Source organism: Danio aesculapii, chromosome 8, assembly GCF_903798145.1.
Source record: "Danio aesculapii chromosome 8, fDanAes4.1, whole genome shotgun sequence".
In the NCBI taxonomy this organism is placed as follows: domain Eukaryota; kingdom Metazoa; phylum Chordata; class Actinopteri; order Cypriniformes; family Danionidae; genus Danio; species Danio aesculapii.
In genome coordinates, this window is record NC_079442.1 from 5,428,830 (window position 1) to 5,451,338 (window position 22,509).

A 22,509-nucleotide genomic window follows, 5' to 3' on the forward strand; every position below is an offset into this window, starting at 1 on the left:
TATTATTATTAAGGATTATATTATTAATATATATATGCTGTGAGGTGACAGCACTACCTACTGCACCGCCATTATTATTATTTTTTTTATTATTATTATTTTACCTTATTTAGCTATTATTTATCCATCACCATAAACAAGATTGACTTATTTTTACTCATTTGCATAACTAATAATAATAATAATAATAATAATAGTAATAATAATAGTCTAACATGGTTATTACACTATTAATAATAATCATTTATAATAATAATAATAATAATAATAATAATAGTAATAATAATAGTCTAACATGGTTATTACACTATTAATAATAATCATTTATAATAATAATAATAATAATAATAATAATATTTTATGTTATATAGCTATTATTTTTCAGTCACTACGAACAAGATTTACTTACTTTTATTTGTGTGTTTATTTATTTACCTCCAGCAAATGAGCGCAGCCTCTGGTGCATCATTAGAGGCTGATGATGGTCGTGTGAAGGAAGCGTGTAGTTTCCTTAGAGCAGCCCGTCAGATTATCCTGAGCGGGTGTCATTATTATAAATAGAGTATCGTGTCTGTCGGAGCGCAACGTTATTTTACTCCTGCGGTGACCCGGATGTAGCGGCGCTTTACCTCCACTCGTCTGATCCTCTTATCAGCGGCAGGGCGGTCGAGATGGATGTTGCCAACCAGGTAGGGCTTTCAATCACAGCTATTCACCTCATAAATTCTAGATGGTACTGCAAACTGCTCACACTTATTCTCGTGTAAAGATAAAGGCCAATAGACGTGCTGTTTGGGGGACTATTCATTCTGACAGGACGAATAACGGAATTTAAATGAACGACGGACCAGGACAAGACATACCTGGACACGACGTCTCGATGACTTTCAGAGAATTCCTGCTGGATGCCATCAAATAAAACGCCAGAGAAAACAACATTAGTGACTCAAAAGGGGTTGATAAATAACAGTGGGATGTGTGCAGTGCATTGCGACGGTGATATTTACTGTGCGGTATTATATATTTTAACGGTCGTTCTAACAAATGCACAAGTGTTTTCAAACGAGTGATTCACATTATCCAAACTGGATGTTCACATAGCATAAATGTTTATTTTCATGCTGCTTTTGAGAGATGATGCATAAAAGCCGTCTCTGTAATCCTTATATTTATTCTCACCGATGTTCAATTCTCTATTGAACCAGTTCTTTTTAGTGATTCGAACGAACCGACTCGCGAGTTGTTCGTAAATCACTCGACGGTATAATTGATCATTTGATAAGTAAAAATGAGTGAATGATAGATTGAAACATAAACAGTCTATTTAAACGAATTTTAAAATATAAATGCTTCTGTTATTTGACGCCTTCAAATGAATCAGTGAACTAGCTTTTTGATTCGAGAGAACCGACTCGCTAAATGACTCGGAACTCAGATTTTTATTTTTATTTAGGCAGCGTTTATTAGTTATCACACATTAACAAAACAGTTACATCATACATATAGATTACATATTGTATAATATTTGCACGGGCATTAAAAGGGAAAGGTTACGATGAGCGTGCGACACTGTGACCGCATCACAGTCTGCAGTGCCGCATTCGCCCGGTGCTCTCTGGCCTTCTGCCCGCTGCGCGAGTCAGATATATCGGCCTGAAGCCTGTAAACGCTCGCCAGTTGCACTTTCATAAAGGAAACGTTGAGATAAGCAGCTTTGCCTAATTCTAATGCTTGTAAAGTCTCCCTCTGCTCTCGCGTGCGCTGCGCTGCGGCGGGTGGCTCTGTCGTCATCCGTGACGTAAGCAGGGGGCTGTCATATTATTATTAGTGTGTTTTGAGGGAAGGCAGAATAGCGCTGCGTGTCTGCATTATCCACCATATGCGACTCAGAAGATGGAATAAGCTAAAAATATTCTGCGCCGCACAGCCAGAATGAGACCACTGTGGGGAGAGAGGTGCTTGTGCTTGGTTGTGTTGAATGTGTACTTGTACGTCAAGTCTTGTACATTTTAAATCATTTTGTTTTTTTCACAATGTCCTGTCATGCTGTAAAGCAGGGGTTTGCAGTCTTTTAGGTACCACAGATGTACAAATGTTCTCGTTTTCTTGTCGGAAACCCACATCATAAAACTTGCAATTCAGTTATATATTTTCTTGTTAAAATACCCAATTTACACTGTGAAAAATAATAATAGGCTGTTACAAATGAGTCTAAATGATTTTTATTTTGTGCTTAGTTACAATATTACACCAGCAGGCACACAATGTCACAAGACTTTATTATTAGGTTAGATTTAGGTGACCAAAGTTCAATGTCTATCCAGCATCTAAGGACAAAGTTATTTTGATGTCTAATAACGAAGTCAAATGACGTTGATATTTGGTTGATTTTAGGTTGTGTTGGAGAGTGACCAAAATCAAACGTCGAGCCAACATCTTAAGCCAACATCATATTGACATCAAATACTGATTTTTATTCGCCAGGTATGGCAACCTAAATCCAACGTCTAATAGACGTCATATTGGGAACATCCACACAACGTCAAGCTGTAACATCATTAGACGTTGATATTTGGTTTTTAGATTGTATTGGAAAGTGACCAAAATCACTCATCATCACTCTGACAATGGACACTGATGTCAACCTGATTTTCATTTCCACCCAAAATGCAACGTCCCCACAACGTTGGGGTACAATGTCAATCTGATGTCATGTTGATGTCCTGTGCCTGCTGGGTAGTTATAATATTGCATCGCATCAAGTCAGTATAGTGCCATATTTATTCTTTGTTTACATATTATTAAGTTGTTTGATTTATGTATATTTGAATCTTATTTTATCATGTATTTTAATATTTTTCCTCAATTTTAAGCTGACTTACATGCCAAGCAGCTGTAAATTATAAAGAAGCATTTCCAGCATTATGGATGCGATATTTGCAGTAAAAACTTAAAACATAAATTTACATAGAAAGTGAACGTTAACATTATTTTAAAGCAACTGTTTATATTTTCCAAAACAAGTAACCACAGAGTTATGGGAGCAAAAAAATATCAATCTGTAAACATTTTTTATATTTTAAATGAAGAAAATAAACATTTGTTACGGATGTGACAAAAAAGTATCCAAGTTTACAGTATACAACATACTTCGTAGAAATTCTGTGACTTAAACTGCACAACCCAATAGAAATAATGCTAATCAAAATGATAAGAGTTGGCTCACTATAGAACAATAAAGATTTTATTTGACATTTTTGACATAGGCTTGGTTATGGATGTGACACTTTTCCGTTATGGATGTGACAAATGTAAAAATTGACACTTGTGTGACTTTGGTAAATCAAATATAATTGTTTTAAATCACTGACAGAGACATTTTTGAGTGTTTTTTTAAGTACTGTAAAATACAAACCTACACAAAAAAAGTAGAAACGGTTTCGCTATTTTGCTAAAGATTGAAATTTGCATGGAATCGCTCAAATGCTTTATTACAATTGTAGTTTATTTTATAAAGTTAATAGAGTTTAAGCATAAATTGCAGTTGTATCATTAAAAAAAAACTTGTCAAATAAGCAACCTATTGCATTTGGCACTGGTGGAAGGCGTGCATTGGCTCAAGGCTGCAGACCGAGTTCCTTAGTGTCCCACCCGTGACGATATACAGCCATATCACACTGCTACGAGTGTGATATTGCGTTTATACAACTGTTCGATGGCAGAATTGTGTATATAAAAAAGAAAATCAAACACGGAGAGTCTCAAAAACCCTTTTGTAAGAGGAACTGCTTTCTTCTGCCGTTCATAGATGGAGCTAACGGTCAGAACATATTACTAATTCACTAATGTCACTTTAGAGCTAGTATTTGAATGATTCTCTTGCATAATGTCTAAAATTATGACAATTTTGCTCACATTTTAAGATTATAAGGCTGAATGGCATGAAATGCCACCAGTCTAGAGAGATTTCCCAGTATTTTTATGTTGCAATCGGGAAATCACAATAATTAACCCAGAAAAAGTCAGAGCAAAGCGAACACTAGCAGATTACTATGGTATAAATACAGTACTACAACATACAAGGGAGAGAGATTGACTTAAAATTTCACTTACCTGTTCTGTAATGATTTCTTCAGCTGTAGTTTGAAACGTTCACTGAAAAAAATGCTGTTTTTCTCCCCTTGGGACTTATTATGCAGTCTGTATCGCCACCTTCTGGCAGAACGTCAACTACCTTTGCTCTGCTCAGTATGACAGGCTGATGGCCGCCACTGAGCTGAATCTCTGAAATTATAAAAATTTTAAATAGGCACTGTCCTTATAAATAAACTGCATAGTTGCAATATAAACAACTACATTCATACCTTAAAAAGCCTCAAAAGTACATTATGTTGTCCAACAGCTGCAATATTTGTCAAACTAGTCCTCTGCTTGCCCATCGTGTGAGCGAAGTAATACACAAGGGTGAAGAGGCTGTACAAGTGCTGATATTGCTTTAATATCTCATGGCTATCAGCCATTCAGACTCGAGAACCAGACAGAACTGTTGTATAAATTATATTTCACTCATTTTCAGTGCAATTAAATGTCAAAAACATTATATTCAGTTTGGATTTAGTATAGTATAATAGTATAGGATAGAAATAGTGTAGTATAATATGAAATTATTTGTTTGTTTATTAATTTATTCATTCATTCAAACTTATACATGAGAGCCATGCTAAAGTCTACTGCTTTTTTTACAACAGTAGCTATTTCAGATTTATTGGGTTTTAGCGCAGTGTTTGTTGTTATTAACGTTACGCATTTATTTGTTTTAGTTGGTCGCCACTGGGCAGTTTACAATCGTCAAACAGCCATTAGGATTCATCAAAATCTTACAATGGGTGAGTAATTACGTTTCATTTTACTTAATGTATCTCTTTAGCTATTTGGATTTGCAGCATGAAAACATTTTGGAGAAAGCACTGGTATTTTCTTCAGAGTGCAAATCTCCTCTCTCTTGATTATGGCTGGCAGTAAACACAGCACATGCACAGTTTGTGTGGGAGGCTGTGAACAGTCACTGCTGTCGCTTACGTAATCCACTCCCTGAGAGAAACCTGCAGCCGCTCACAGCCATGGTCAAGACAGACTGTAAATCAGCACTGTCCACTATAAACCCTCTGAGCAGTTCAACCATCCTTATTCATATGTGAGCTTTCATAGAGGTGTGTGTGAACAGTATGTGTGTACAGTAAAGGTGTGTGTCCAGTATGGGTGAGATGTCATTTTATTAAAAATCAAATCATTAAATAAGATATTACTAAGGGAACATTTTTATTATGTTTTACATGATTTGCTGTTGTGATGTTATTTTGCTTCAGTGCAACAGAAAATTAAGTCTGATGTGTTTTCTGTTTGTGAATAAAAGCAGTAGGAAGTTATTCGTCTGTAGATTTAACAGCTTGCACTGTATTTTATTGTGATATGTCATGCCTTAAAGCCAAGTTTGATCTAATTTCCACTTTAAAGCTTGCTCTAATGTAATCTTGGTTGTTTCCCAGCAAAATATCTGTCCAAAGTGCAGAATGATGCCAAATCATGTGGAATAAACAACTCTTTATTTCATCAAAATGCTTTTGATGAAATCTATTGATCCTAAAGAATTTCACTTGCATTATTTAAGAGTTCTTGTTAATATTTTACAAATTAACTGATTTAAATAGCTGTTTATAACTTAACATACAGAAATGCATAATCTATTTGATGATATTACAAATAAGGCTGCACAATATATCGAAAAATTATCGTTATCGCGATAATAATACTTGCAATATATATATATATAGTAATATGCATTTGTGTGCTGCATGCCTATGTTGTTTATCCAAATCTGGCCAATCAGATAGGGCCTTTACTACAAATCAAAAAATATAGCTTTTTTGCTTGTTCAAACTACTGATTTGAAATAAGCTGAATCAACACAATTCTTCAGATTTCATTGGGACAACTTAATTTTTTTATGTTCAATCCACATAAATTTGTTAAGTGTTAAATTAACTAAATCGATTTGTGTTGGGACAACATGAATGAATTGTGTGGAACCCTGCAGTTTTACAGTATATCTTCATCCTCAGCTTTCCACACTCAAAAAAAGATACTACCTATAAAAATGAGTTGAAACAACTCAAATCTTAAGATTTTTTTAGGTTCAACTTAATTGTTTTGTGTTCAATCCACTTAAATTTGTAAAAATGATTGAGTTAACTTATTTGATTTGTGTTGGGACAATATGAATGAATTGGTTGGAACCCAGTATTTTTCTACAGTGGAGTCGGTGGTTAGGTGAACCTAGATCTAAAAAGAAATACTAATTTAATACTATATCACGAGACGAGAGAGGAAAATGACAACATTCAATAAGATTCAGAATTTCCGCAGAAGTTTTCAGTCATTCATGGTATTCTAAAGTATAAATGATTGCACCTTGACATAATTTTTTAAAAATTTAATTAGCTCAGAAAAATATCTATTACTTGTTTGTTTTAGCATATTATTCCCATTAATAAACAGTATTTAATATGTAGCGTAATAATCAAGCTGCAATCTCTTGAAACCAACATGCAAGAGGTTTAACCTGCAATTCATCGATTGGCCACTAGAGCTGGCACTGAAAGAGTCCATCCCATAGATGTTTACTGAAGACAAAATGTTTACAGCTTGGTACAAACAGTAGTAGTAGTTTTTCTACATGGCTAATTGTGGCCTTCATGACAACTGTGAAGAGGTCAACTTTTGTACAACCCCAAATCAGAAAAAATTGGCACAGTATGAAATACTTTTTTTTTTTAAAGTTACCTTTGCCAAGGGAACTGACACAACCCCATACCATGACAGACCTTGCCTTTTGGACTTGTTGCAGGTAACAGGCTGGATGATCCTTTTCTTCTTTGGACCTGAGCACACAGTGTCCATTTCTCCTCCAAAATACCTGAAATAGTCGGCGCCCATAAAACCTAGTGGTAATATGCGCCGACATTTAGCACCAATGTACTCACGGCGACCCGAGATCGACTCCCGGCTCGAGGTCCTTTGCCAATCCTTCCCCTCTCTCTGCTCCCAATGCTTCCCTGTCTGAAATCTCTACTGTTCTCTCACAATAAAGGTGAAAACCCCCTAAAAATAATACAAATAAAAAAATCCTGACATACTGATTAATCTGACCACAAAACACATTTCCACTGTGTGGTTGCCCATCCCAGATACCTCAGAGCCAAGAGAAGCCGCTTCTGGACACTGTTAACATATGTTTTTAGCTGACAGGAGTGGCACCCAGTGTGGTCTGAACTGTTTAAACTGCAGCAGATCGTCTTGACCATGTCTACATGCCTAAATGCATTGATTTGCTGCCATGTGATTGGCTGATTAGAAAATTGCATTAACGAGCAGTTGGACAGGTGTACCTAATAAAGTTGTGAGTGTATATGTTAAAAAAATTATAATAAGGAATAAAGAAAAATGGAAAGTAGAGTAATAAAAATGTACAGAAAATTACAACCCACTGAATGCAGTCATTCAACAATCAAATATTCAGATTCATTGTCAACGTTGAAAGGAAATATTTACAATTAAACAGTATAAGATAATAATAGTTATAAATAAATGACTAATAATTAATTAAAAGGTAGGAGAGTGCATCTATTAAATGGAATTCAAGATGTTAAGAGACCGAAAGTAAGTTTGCTACTTTTTAAAGAAATTAGTTTTCCCAGAGCATCTAACATTTTCCAACTTCAGAAAATACATAATATCCACAAGCCATGTCCAATCATTTAGAATACAGTCCCTAGCTAATAATGAGGTAAAGGCTAAAATATCAAGTTGTTTAGAGTTAAACTGCGACCAAATCTTTGGAAACCCAAAAATGGCTACGCCTAAGAAGGTCGCTGGTTTGAGACCCAGCTGCGTCAGTTGGCATTTCTGTGTTTTCATGTTCTCCCCATGTTGGTGTGGGTTTCCTCCGAGTGCTCCGGTTTCCCCCACAGTCCAATGACATGTGCTTTAGATGAATTGAACAAACTAAATTGGCCGTAGTGTATGTGCATGATTGAGTGTGTATGGATGTTTCCCAGGACTGTAATGTATCTAAATTGGATATGAATATAAACAAAGCAATTCTAATTGCTTTTAAAAACATTCACTTATGATTTGAGGCCCCTGAAGCACAGTATATTGTTCTGTACATTAATAGCTAAAAATAATGAGTGTGTGTAAACAAACACTCCTTAGAAGGCAACTGCCAGTGTGTTTGTGTGTGTGTGTAGATCGTGAAGTGTAGTAGATCGGCACAGCGTGTGTAGTGACAGATGGTGAAGCACCTCAGAAAGATTAATAGCCGGATTTTCTATTCAATCGGATCTTCCTGCAGTGAGGGGAGGGTGTGGTAAAAATACTCTGACCAACTAATCTGTGTGTGTGTCTCTGTTTGCGTGTGTGTGGGCGTGAGCACGTGCACCATTTTGACACCCGTGCAGTCACTAGGTGTTCTATAATTAATACTTTAATTCCAATCAGTTCACTGATGATATTGTGATAATTCGTTAACACCTCATGTCTGTCAGCTCATCTTATTTGCGTATTTGCTGCATTTCTTCACACACACTGAACAGGGTTAGCAGAAGAAAGGTGTTGTCGGTGGTGTGATACAACAGATGGCAAATCAGCACGATATAAAAGCATTTCATTACTTTCTCATTTTTGCATTCTTTATTATACCGCTGAAGTCAAAATTATCAGCCCGCCTGTGAATTTCTTTTTCTTTTCAAACTCTAGATCTGTGTCTAAACCCCTTATAAAGAGATTTTTGCATAATAGGACCCCTGTAAGTAATTTTCCAAGGATACAATACAAAATAACTGACCAAAAGGGACACAAGAGGCTTTCATATTGTTAAAAAAGATGATGTATTTCAAATAAATGCTGTTCTTTCTATTCGCAAAAGAATCCTGACATTAGGGGTTACCACAAAAATTGTGGAAAAATTGCAGCTGTTTGCCCAGTTATGCATAATATGGAATTATGTCATCTTGAATTTGCTTTTTTGCTGCTTCAAGCAGTTTAAGACTCTACATAGATTATAGTTTATTCAAAATGTTAGAAGCTCATCCAAAAACTATTATTATCCTGTTGCATATAAGATTTAAAGTGTATTGTAAATATTATATTTATTATATAGATCCATTGTATATGGACCTTAAATCTTTGAGCTCTATTTAAACAACCTAGTCGCGTAGTCTAAAGCGCATGGCGCATTAATGGCATGTCTGCATCCTCTTTTGCTCATTTAAGGACGGAAAAATACTCTTTGCGCCCTGGTGCATGGTCTAACAGGGTTGAGCTTATTCTCTTAATGAGTTATGCGTGTGTTTTGAGCATAACGTGCATTAAACCAATCAGAGTCTCATCTCCCATTCCCTTTAAGAGTCAGTTGCGTCACACCATGGCGCATTTGTTATTTACATGGCAGACTTTGTAAGTGTAAAAACTGAACACTTCACTAGCAAGAAAACAGTTAAAAAGAGCATCTGCAGTGCGAGGATAAATAACAAGCCTCCTCCATTCAGCCTCTTTACTTTTACTCTTTACTTTACTCCTTTACTTTCATGGAAAAGGAAACAGTGTTGTACGCAGTCCACTGAAGACATCCATTACTCTACATGTTTAATTTTGCTTGTTAAGCGCAAAGATTTGTTTCAAAACTCTTTCTAAATTCAGTTCTAATTTGCAGCAAATTAATAAATGAACAATAATAATGAAGTGTGTTCAAACAACTGAGTTATATCCAAACACACATCATAATCTTATGCCCCATAGGGTCCAAAACCTGACAGGTGGACAAACCTAAGCTTGTTTTTATTAAAACAAATATAAATATGCATATAATAAGTAATACTGCTAATAAAAATAACATTATACAAAAGCAAACAGTCATGAATAAACTGAAACAAGCCCCCGGCATGAGGAAGGCATGGAGGCAGTGGTTTTTATATTTATAAAGAAAATAATAATTTTTGTAACAATTTAATCCTTTAATCCTTTTTCATTTGTAAAGATATTTGTGTATTGCTATACAGCCTGTGTGTATTAAGCAATGTGAATGCATTTAAGGCACACAACTAACGCGCTCAGTGCTGGACTTTACACCAGCTTTCAGCTGTCAATTGCACAGTCTGTTTTAGTTCCTCAAAACAGTAATGCGCCAACAATGCGCCTTAACACACCTCCTTTTTAGACCAGCACACCTATGAGTCCACAAAAATGGCGCAAATGGATTTGCTATTTAAACAACATTGCGCAAAATTGTAAAATTACTGTTGCGCTGGTCTGAAAATAGCAACACATCGCGGCAAACACATCTTGCACCTTATTGCGCCGGGTGTATGATAGGGCCCTATATCTCTCACACTGTACCTTTGTTTTCTTTTTTTATGTTTTTATTTCAACAAATCTCTCTTTTTTTAACTTTACTAATGAAATATTTAGATGTATATGTTTTTAAATTTGATTATATTTTACACAGTTAAAAATTGAAGAGCTGTTTCATGCAAATTGCCGTTCTGCACATTTATTCACGATGTATCTGTTTTGTCTTTCTCTTTCTCAGTTCTTTGCCATCTTCGCGTTCGCCACCTGCGGCGGTTACTCTGGAGTGTTTCGTATGAGCGTGGAGTGTGAGAACCGCTCAGAGAGTGACCTGAACATTGAGGTTGAGTTTGCGTACCCGTTCAGGTCAGTGTTACACTGCCATTCCTGTACAATCAGAACAAGCACAAAAACGCAAACCTAAAAAGTTAGCTGATAGGCAGCACGGTGGCTCAGTGGTTAGCACTGTCACCTCACAGCAAGAATGTCGCTGGTTCAGGTCATTTCTGTGTGGAGTTTGCATGTTCTCCCTGTGTTGGCGTGGGTTTTCTCCAGGTGCTCCAGTTTCTCCCACAGTCCAAAAACATGCGCTATAGGTGAACTGGATGAACTAAATTAACTAAATGAGTGTGTGGGAATAAGTGTGAATGGGTGTTTCCCAGTACTGGGTTGCGGCTGGAATAGCATCTGCTATGTAAAACATACGTCAAAATAGGTGGTGGTTTATTCCGCCGTGGTGACCTCTGAAATGGAGACTAAGCTGAAGGAAAATGAATAAATAAATGAGTTACTGATGAGTTTGATTCACCCAGTTCCCTCATGCTGCCTTAGATCAGATGTACTGTCAGTTGTAGCTATACATTATAAACAGGGCATAGTAGACATTGCTATTTCTGTGCAGAATTTAGTAAAAAAAATCTGCGAATTACCTTAACAGACATTTACCTTGTGTGTTTCTCCACAGACTGCACCAGGTATGGTTTGATGCCCCTACGTGTAAAGGATCAGAACCCGAGCGACTCTTTCTGGTGGGAGACAACTCTTCATCTGCAGAGTTCTTCGTCACCATCGGCGTCTTCTCCTTCCTTTATTCAATGGCAGCCATTTCTGTGTACATCTTCCTGTTGGAGAAATACCGCGAGGGAAACAAAGGAGCTCAGGCTGTGAGTCTTCATGCAGTCTCCATATCATGAGCCAGAGAGGCGTCACAACAGTCTTGTGAAAAGGGTTCATTATTCCTAAAGATTTCCACTGGAGGAAATGTCACAGCATAACAGGATGTTAATGAAAGCATAATAATAGATTTTATTTTTATCCCATTATACGATTATCGTGTGAGTATTCCACATTAATCCTGCTACGTTGTTGTGTAGGATTTCGTGGTGACAGCGGTTTTCACCTTCATGTGGCTGGTGAGTTCATCGGCGTGGGCTAAAGGTCTCTCGGACGTGAAGAGAGCCACCGACCCGGATGACGTCATCAACCTCATCCCTGCGTGCGAACGGGAGGAAAACCGCTGCAAAGAGCTGCACGAGCCGGTGGTGTCTGGCCTGAACACATCTGTGGTGGGTACAGGGGTTATTAACGCTCATTTTAATCTAACGCCAAATGATTTTAATGCTAATCTTGAAATGTACAGAATTTTCCCAACTTCACTTATTTTAAAACAACTTTAAAAATCTATTTTAACCCTTATGTGCTGTTGGGGATGTTTTCATCCTCTCTGGGGTGATTTCAGGGTGTGCGTGGGGTCTTTTTTGTTAATGGTTTTCATTGTTGAGAAGAGGGGATATTTGTGACTTTTACTGTTAGTCATCAGTTGGCACCATTAACCCTTTAAATAGGCCATGTGTAGGGCCAGACAGAATCTGCAGACATTTTTTGCTATTTCTGCTGAGAATTTTTTTAAAAATCTGCGGATTTATGCAGAATGATTTTGGGAGTATCATAACTAAAAATATATATTACACAAAAAATAATAGCTTTGTAACTTTTATTTAATGTTTACAATGCAGATCCAATTAGATAAAATGTATTTGGTAAACAAAGCAAGTCTCATATAATATCTCTACTAAAAGACAGAAAATATTACTTTACAAACTGTATTGTTAATAAACCATTATTATTAACAATTAGTCAACAATTATACTGAAATTAATTGAAAAACTGATTAAATATAAATGTACACACATTTACACATGTAAATAATCAGAATCAACGATGGGCTAAAAATCTGCGGAAATCTGCACATGCAAAAAAAAAAAGCTTAGTTTCTGGGCTTTATATAGAGTATAACAGCAAATTCAAGTGTGTCTGTGAGTGTGAGAGTGACCTTTGTGCACTTAACTTGATGTGTCTGAGAAAATCAAAATATGCATCTCAGCTCTCAGAACTACATGGAGGAAACAAAAACTGTGTAACTGAAGTGACACTGACAACAGGGAGTTGTGGATGCTAACGCAGGGTTTATTAGCAGGATGGTCAGGCAAGCAACATTCAACACAGGAGCAAACAATTGTATACAGGCAGTCCACAGTCGTAGTCAAATAAACAGGCAGATGGTCAAAAAGGCAGGCAGCAGACAGGAATAAACAAAACAAAGCAAAGCTCAAAGATCTGCACGTTTACCAGCGATCTGCACAGGCTGGATCGCTGGTGATTGTGACAAACTGTGTATTTATGCACCATCATGTTGTTACTAATCGTTCATATGTCTAAGACTGTGATAAAAGATTTAAAAATCCAGTCCACAATTAAGTTTTATATTAAAAATACGCCATTTTGTGTGTTTCTTCACCAAATCAGTGACATCATTTGTAAACTTAGCAATTAAATAATGAGGTTGATTAACAAATTTATGCAAAAAAAAGATGCATTTTTATAGCAGTCTAATTCAGTGGATGTTTTCATCTCGAACATCACAAAAGGGTCGTCAACTGTGCACAAGGATTAAATATAACTCTATGAAAAACGTACAATTTACATTTCAAAGGTATCGTAATTATATTAAATATGTAACTAAACTGTTACCATAACATAAGTGGAAAGTGTACCATAAAATTTTGTAATATATATTTTATTTAAAAAATAATAAAATGTTTCTACAACTTGCTAATTCAGGTTTTGCCCCAATAGCTGCTCTCCTTCCGCAATGTAATCATGCTAATACAAAATATCCATTTGTTATCAGACTTTAAAAAGCTGTAGCCAGTTATGTCCCTGCAGGCACAGCACGTCAACATGATGACATATTGACGTTGTACCCCAACGTCATGGGGATGTTGGATTTTGTTTGGAAATGAAAATCGGTTTGACGTCAGGACCCAACGTCAGGCCGACGTCAGTGTCTATTGTCCATCCTAAAATCAACCAAATATCAACGCCTAATAATGTTACACCTTGTCGTTGTGTGGACGTTACCACTATGACATGTCATCAGTCTGCCTTTTTGGTGGCACGGAACTTGCGAGAAACTTGCTGCTAAATATTATTAATTATTGTTATATTTTGAGCTGTACTTATTGGTCAGACAAAAAAACATTTAGAGTACTATAAAGGGCTCGAAGTTGCGACCATTTGGTCACATATGCGTACAAAATGTAATTCTGTTACCTTAAAATATTGCCGTGCGTCCTGTTTTCACTGCAAAATGTTCACTGGATGGGCAGATTTAGGGGACATTCTTGCAGAATGCAACTTTGCATCGAAATAAATGCTAAATGCAGCGCTCAGGAATGCTTTAAAACAGTTTGCCTTCCTGCTCTTCTAATTGCATTGGAACTAGCAGAGCTGCGCTGCATGTAAAGGTTGAACATTTTTAACACAGCATCTTAAAAATGTGAGGCGCTGAAAAGTAATAATAATAAGTTTATTTTATATAGAGCCTTTCCAATGCTCAAGGATGATTTACAAGAGTTAGAAACAGAACAGAAACAGAATAAACAGAAACAACATCTACAAAACGTAATGATTGTAACATTCAGAAAATAAGTGAACTTAAACTTAGAAATAGTATTGATGCAGTGGAGTCTAACTGACCAAATCTTAACCTAAGTACAAACCCTCTATAGGGAAATACCAGCTACTAGTTGCATTATACAGTTGAAGTCAGAATTATTAGCCCCCCTGAATTATTAGCCACGTTTTTTCCCCAATTTCTGTTTAAAGGAGAACAGATTTTTTTCAGCACATTTCTAAACATAATAGTTTTAATAACTCATTTCTAATAACTGATTTATTTTATCTTTGCCATGATGACAGTAAATAATATTTGACTAGATATTTTTCAAGACACTTCTATACAGCTTAAAGTGACATTTAAAGGCTTAACTAGGTTAATTAGGTTAACTAGGCAGGTTAGGGTAATTAGGCAAGTTATTGTATAACGATGGTTTGTTCTGTAGACTATCGAACAAAATATAGCTTAAAGAGGCTAATAATTTTGTCCTTAAAATGGTGTTTAAAATAAATTTAAACTGCTTTTATTCTAGCCAAAATAAAACAAATAGGATTTTCTCCAGAATAAAAAATATTATCAGACATACTGTGAAAATGTCCTTGCTCTGTTAAACATCATTTGGAAAATATTTTAAAAAGAAAAATAAATCAAAGGGGGCTAATAATTCTGACTTCAGCTGTAATTAAAACATTATTCTAATGAACATTTAATCAAGTGTACATGTGTTTGGGAACTCAAATACATGCATTTAAGTAACTCTTTGGCTGATTTCTATGGTTCCTGCAGGCATTCGGATTCTGTAATGTGATCCTATGGGCAGGCAACCTGTGGTTCATCTTCAAGGAAACCGGCTGGATGGCGGCTTTCGCTGGCACCTACATGCCATCTGGAGAGAAGCAGCCAGCTCCAGACTCCTTCGGCCAGGGTGAGCACAATTAAAAACTCAAGACACCTGAATTACTCTGCACTTAGTTCTTATGTTCAGCGTAGCAGCTTGTGTATTATTACTACAAAGATTACTAGCAGTTTTAAAATGTAGAGAAGGATTGGTTTAATGTGAATCTTATGGTCAAACGTCTATATATAGACTGGATAAAGTTTATTTGGGACTATAAAGGATTTTGATGACCCTTTGCAAAAAGTTTTCAATGGTGAAGATTAACGATTAGCTAAAAACACTGTTTTTAGAATTTATATTTAGAAACTGCCATTCAATTTTCTGAAGCAGTGGTCTCCAACTCCCGAGCCGTGGATCAATTGGTACCGGGCTGCGCAAGAAATCATGAATTATTTCTCTTTTATTTATTATCTGAGTCTGAACGGTCTTTTATTTTGAAAAATGACTGTGTTCTCTGTTACATCTTGGTTACTTGAGTGCCAAAATTTAACCCACAAACTAGCAAAATGAGTAAGAAACAGACGTCTATGGAAAGTTTCTTTGCTAAGGGGAAAAGGCCCAGTGAAGGACTCTTGAACTGCCCATGAATGGAACAACAACCCACTTATCAACAAATCAGGTGAATCCAGCATGTCTGTACAAGAAGAAAATCAACTGCTGGAGATCGCAAATGACTAGGGCCCGTTCACATGTTGCATCTTTTCAGCGCACAAGAACGTTATTTCCAGTGCAGATGCACGGCTTGTGCGCACATATTGGGAGCAAAGCGCGGAAGCGGCACCTTCCAGGGGCGCATCTTCAGAATGCTGCGAGCGCACCACGGGTCACGTGACAAGAACTGACCGGTCAGTTCATATTTTGTATGGAATATACACATTTTGCCAGAATAATTATTGATGTTCGCCTAGCAATCTATGTACACCCACCCCCTGGGCCGTAGTAAAATTGTCAAGTGTTGACCAGTTCGTGGTGATAAAAAGGTTGGGGACCACTGTTCTAAAGAGTTAAGCCCTGTTACATGATTTTGTTCTGATTTTGTCCTGATTTGCTTGCCGTAGTGTGTCATGAGGATTCATAAATTCATAAAATGCTGGCAGCTAGCACTCTGCAACTCTCAGATGGTCGCCCACTGAAGCTAAGCAGCGGTCAGTACCTGAATGGGGTACAACATGGAAAAGTTAGGTTGCTGCTGGAAGTAGTGTTAGTGAGGCCAGTAGGTGGTGCTCAACCTACGGTCTGTGTGGGTCCTAACGCCCCAGTATATTGATTGGACTCTATACTGCTCAGTGAGCGCCGTCTTTCGAATGAGATGTTAAACGGAGGTCCTGACTGTCTGTGGTTGTTAAAATCCCAGGATGTTCTTCGAAAAAGAGTAGGGGTTTAACCCTAGCATCCTGGCCTAATTTGCCCACTGGCCTCTGTCCATCCCCATATGATAATTGGCTTCATCACTCGTCTCCTCTAAACCAATTAGCTGGTGTGTGGTGTGCAGTCTGGCACAATATGGCTGCCGTCCAGGTAGATGTTGCACACTAGTGGTGGATGAGGAGATTCCCCCAAAAGTATGTAAAGCGAGTGTCCAGAAAAGCGATAGATAAATGTAAGGAGTAATTATAAATGACAAATGGGCGTCACAACGCAAGATTCAATAATCTGCCATAACCAATAACAAACATTGTGTTATCTGAATAGGGCTTTAGAAAGAAACATACACATCACACTGAATTAAACATGAACTGGAAGACTGAAATAGAACGTAGAATGTACTCTTATAATCTTATCACATTTTAACACCAAATTAACAACTCAACATCCAGGTTTCTTCACTAACTGCATCTGTTTAATGTTCATCATTTTTATTATTATTTTATTTTATTTTATTTTTTTTGTTTTGTTATTATTTTGTGTTGTCACTTGTCACTTTATGTACACTGGAAGCTTCTGTAGCCAAAACAAATTCCTTGTGTGTATGAAGCACACTTGGCAATAAAACTGATTCTGATTCTGATTCTGATTCTGATTAACATCTGTTAACATTAGTAAATGGCAAATTTTCAGTAAATGCTGTAAAAATGTTAGTTCAGGTTAAGTTTATGCATTAATTAAATCTTATTTGAAAGCATGACAAGATTTTTTATGTATTGAATTTGGGTGAAATGCCATTAAATGATATTTAAAGTATTACAGTAATGAGAATACAAAAATGTGAATGAAAGTTTAACATATATTTGTTTATTTACAGTCGAAGTCATTTAAAGGCTTAATTAGGCAAGTTAGGGTAATTAGGCAAATCATTGTATAACAGTGGTTTGGTCTGTAGATAATCGAAAACAAATATTGCTTAAGGAGCTAATAATATTGACCTTAAAATGTTTTTAAAAAAAATAAAAACTGCTTTTATTCTAGCTGAAATAAAACAAATAAGACTTTCCCCAGAAGAAAAAGTATTATAGGAAATACTGTGAAAAATCCCTTACTCTGTTAAACATCAGTTGTAAAATATTTGAAAAAATTCGCAGGAGGGTTTAATGATAATTTTGACTTCAACTGTATATTAAGGTATAATGCCATTACAAATTATAAATCAGAATCATCCTGCAGATAGACTGCTTTTATTAAATGTAATTGCATTATTATTCTTTAAAGTGGTCTCGTCATGTTTAATAATTTGCTGTATTTGACTAGGCTATGGACAGGAAGGTTATGGACAGGACCAGTATGCCAGCTCTCAGGGCGGGTATCAGCCCGACTACGGCCAGCAGGGTGGATATGAAGGCGGAGGATACAATCAAGGAGTGTACGGTCAGGGAGAGCCCACGTCCTTCTCCAACGAGATGTGAATCCGGCCTGCAGGCTGAAGCTCCACGCTGGTAAGTGACATTCTGTTTTTTTCTACTTTGATACACAGATGGCATACAATGTGGCACAAATATCATCTGTGGCCACAAACTGGAACAAATCCAAAAGGCCTTGCATATCTCCACGACTATCTTATGGGCCGTGTGCACAGTGTCCTGTGCGTTTTACATACCTGTCAACATTGGGATGTGAAAATAATGAATTACGAAAATCTCCCAACCACCATTGTTGTTGTGTTCAGGGGGTTCACATGAATGGTGCGACCCATAATTACATTAACAAAAAGCCCGCCTCCACCAGCGCAGGGGGTGTTGGAATGTTCTAAGGGGTGTTTGTGTCTAAAATAAAAAGTACACAGCACTCAGGAATACTGTTTTAAAAAAGAGCTTCCTCCTTCATTTTGCCATATCAACTTTCTACTGTAAACAAAAAGAGTTTTTCTCTAGCTACAGACGATAGAGGTCATGGTCTTTAGCCTCCTTGTTAGAACAATCAACTCACATGCAAAGAATCGCCAGTTCGATCCCACCTCAGACCGGATTGGGTGCAGTAGGACCTGTGGGTTACATGTGGGGGCTCGTCCGGGATGGGAGTGAGGTTTAGGGCGGTGATTGTAACAGAGGCCAGCTAGTAAAGTGCTGTGCAGGTAAATCTCATTCCTCTGACCTTAAAAAGTGCTCTAGCGACAGGCGCTAGAGGCCATGGTCTTTAGCCTCCTTGTTAGAGCAACTCACTCCCATACAAAGAATCGCTGGTTTAATCCCACCCCAGACCGGATTGGGTGCAGTAGAGCTGGTGGGTTACATGTGGTAAAAGTGCTCTAACGACATACGCTAGAGGCCATGGTCTTTAGCCTCCTTGTCAGAGCAACCGGCTCTCATGCAAAAAAAAAATCGCCTGTTCGATCCCACCTCAAACCGGATTGATTGCAGTAGGATTGGTGTGTTACACGTGGGGGCTTATCCGGGATGGGAGTGAGGTTTAGGGGGTGAGTGTAACATAGGCCAGCTAGCGAAGTGCTATGCAGGTAAACCTCATTCCTCTGACCTCTAAAGTTGCTCTAGCGACAGACGCTAGAGGTCATGGTCTTTAGCCTCCTTGTTAGAGCAACTGACTCCCATGCAAAGAATCAACGGTTCGATCCCACCCCAGACCAGATTGGGTGCAGTAGGACCCGTGGGTTACATGTGGGGGCTCGTCCGGGATGGGAGTGAGGTTTAGGGGGGTGATTGTAACAGAGGCCAGCTAGTGAAGTGCTGTGCAGGTAAACCTCAATCCTCTGACCTCAAAAAGTGCTCTATCCACGGATTCTAGAGGCCATGTTCTTTAGCCTCCTTGTTAGAGCAACTGACTCCCATGCAAAGAATCACCAGTTCGATCCTACCTCAGACCAGATTGGGTGCAGTAAGACTGGTGGGTTACACATGTAAAATGAATATTGTTTTTCTATTTATTCTTTACAGATCACAGCAGGAGGATGGTCACGTGATCAGCAAGCAGAAAATCTACTATTTGTTTCCACTCTCTTCAGTGGGTTTAAAGGGAAGGGGAGGGAGGGAGTAAAGCACAAATATTAGCAGGGCTCCTAATAGCATCATAACCACGGGAAAACGCGTTGGACTCAGGAGGAAGTGAGACCCATCAAATCCAGATCATACATCCTATAATGATGAGGAAAAACTTGAATATTCTACCAAAAAAACAAACAAAAAAATGAATGAAACCTATGATGTATATCTTGCATACAGGGAGCTGTTTGAATGAATTCTATTTAAATATTATAATATAATTATATATATTATAGTAATATTATACCGAATGTGTTCGTCTGTGTGGTGTAAATATGAATTATATTTCAATAGATATATACTGTATTGTGAATTGGAACTGTTTCTTTTTATTTTGTGATGTCACTCGTAGTTATTTTCCATATCTTAACATTCAAACTTTATCGTTCGACCCACAGTAACAAAACTGACCTTAAACCTTGTATGTGTGTGTGTTTCTTTTTTATTTGTGTGAAACATTGGGGTTTGTGAGAACACAAAGTAGTTAAAAAGTCAGTAGTCTTAGATGAATCTGCTAGGGAGAGAAAAGAATGGAAAGGCATCCAAATGTGAACAAATGATGACTTGAAGATTTATGTTTTGGGTTTAAATGTTATCATCTAAAGCACATGTGTATTATCAATGCTTGTAGGATATACTGTATAGTGAACACTTAGTCATGGGTGCTCCGGTATTTGATGTTTTTTGTTTTTCCAGTGCTGTGAAACACCACTGATGCTCTTATTCAGACATGAGTGTGAATGATCCCTTTATAATCTTTGTGTTTTTGTTCGCACTGAAAAGAGCATTTTTAATGCAGTCTCTCTGCCTTTACATAAAGGTCCAGACTGCTTTCTTTCTCTCCCTTATTATATCATCTGATAATGCAAAATAAAGTCATGTTAGAGAATGACGTGTGTTCACATTAATGATCCAGTGTGATTGTTTTTGATGGTGCTTTTATGGTTTTTAAAAAGGCAGTATGAATCTGAATTGGCGAGTTGGGTCTGTCTGTGGACTGCAAGACAGAGGCATAACTTGTAGTACAGGCCAAACTTGAAGTTATGGAAACATGTCAAACCTATGTTGTCAGCAAGATGGTGCCGTACCCATTAGTTATAAACATCTACACCTACTCCACACCCAAATCCAACCATCACAGTTATAAACGTCTACCACAACCCTAAACCCAACCATCAATGTCCACATCTTCCCCAAACCCAACCATCACCGTTTTTAACATCTACACCTACCCCAAACCTAAACCCAACCCTCACAATTACTAATGTCTACACTTACCCCAACCCTAAACCCAACCATCACCGTTATTAACGTCTACACTTACCCCAACCCTAAACCCAACTATCGTTATTAACATCTACACCTTCCCCAACCTTAAACCCAACCCTCAGTTACTAATGTCTACACCTACCCCAACCCTAAACCCAACCATCATAGTTATTAACATCTACACCTACCCCAAACCTAAACCTAACCCTCAGTTACTAATGTCTACACCTACCCCAACCCTAAACCCAACCATCATAGTTATTAACATCTACACCTACCCCAAACCTAAACCCAACCCTCAGTTACTAATGTCTACACCTACCCCAACCCTAAACCCAACCATCATAGTTACTAACGTCTACACCTACCCCAACCCTAAACCCAACCATCACCGTTATTAACGTCTACACCTACCCCAACCCTAAATACAACCCCAACCCTAAATACAACTATCGTTATTAACGTCTACACCTACCCCAAACCTAAACCCAACCCTCACAATTACTAATGTCTACACTTACCCCAACCCTAAACCCAACTATCATCGTTATAAACATCTACACCTTCCCCAACCTTAAACCCAACCCTCACAGTTACTAATGTCTACACCTACCCCAACCCTAAACCCAACCATCATAGTTACTAACGTCTACACCTACCCCAACCCTAAATACAACCCCAACCCTAAATACAACCATCGTTATTAACGTCTACACCTACCCCAACCCTAAACCTAACCATCACCATTATTAACGTCTACACCTACCCCAACCCTAAATACAACCATCGTTATTAACGTCTACACCTACCCCAACCCTAAACCCAACCATCACCATTATTAACGTCTACACCTACCCCAACCCTAAATACAACCATCGTTATTAACGTCTACACCTACCCCAACCCTAAACCCAACCATCACCATTATTAACGTCTACACCTACCCCAACCCTAAATACAACCATCGTTATTAACGTCTACACCTACCCCAACCCTAAACCCAACCATCACCATTATTAACGTCTACACCTACCCCAACCCTAAATACAACCATCGTTATTAACGTCTACACCTACCCCAACCCTAAACCCAACCATCACCATTAATAACGTCTACACCTACCCCAACCCTAAATACAACCATAGTTATTAACGTCTACACCTACCCCAACCCTAAACCCAATCATCAAGGTTATTAATGTCTACACCTACCCCAACCCTCACAGTTATTAATATCTACACCCAACCCAACCCTAAACCTAACCATCACAGTTATTAAACAGCTGCAGTTATTAAACAGCTGCAAGTTACTTCACACGCTCACAATTGTACTGTTATTTGCAACCACAGGGGGAAAGGCCGAGTAGGCAACTGTCATGACAAAATGGATGAAGAAGTCAGCAAGTGGAGTTGCATGGTGGATTTGCTAAATGAACGAATATAATATTATATCAAATGAATCGGTTGTGGAAAAATTTGAAGAAAACTCATGAAAACATTTGGTGAAAATGTTCTCTGTTAAGTATTTTCACCATCTTGCCAATATCTCAACAA

At 37.6% G+C, this 22,509-nt stretch overlaps 1 protein-coding gene across 1 annotated transcript; it reads left to right on the top strand.

Moving 5' to 3' along the window:
- Positions 1 to 491: 491 nt before the first annotated feature.
- sypb (synaptophysin b) lies at positions 492 to 20,579 on the top strand. The gene is made up of 8 exons (XM_056463063.1): positions 492 to 689; positions 4,821 to 4,886; positions 10,646 to 10,770; positions 11,369 to 11,567; positions 11,778 to 11,969; positions 15,149 to 15,287; positions 17,946 to 18,130; positions 19,583 to 20,579. Exons 1-7 carry the CDS (start codon positions 672 to 674, stop codon positions 18,098 to 18,100), a joined length of 894 nt encoding a protein of 297 aa, XP_056319038.1. The 5' UTR covers positions 492 to 671; the 3' UTR covers positions 18,101 to 18,130; positions 19,583 to 20,579.
- Positions 20,580 to 22,509: the final 1,930 nt, after the last annotated feature.

What these genes read in the sequence shown, in the direction of transcription:
- sypb (XM_056463063.1), top strand. An exon ending in GAGTTTGCGTACCCGTTCAG is followed by an intron (nt 10,771 to 11,368) that starts GTCAGTGTTACA and finishes GTTTCTCCACAG; the next exon opens with ACTGCACCAGGTATGGTTTG. An exon ending in CTGGCCTGAACACATCTGTG is followed by an intron (nt 11,970 to 15,148) that starts GTGGGTACAGGG and finishes TGGTTCCTGCAG; the next exon opens with GCATTCGGATTCTGTAATGT.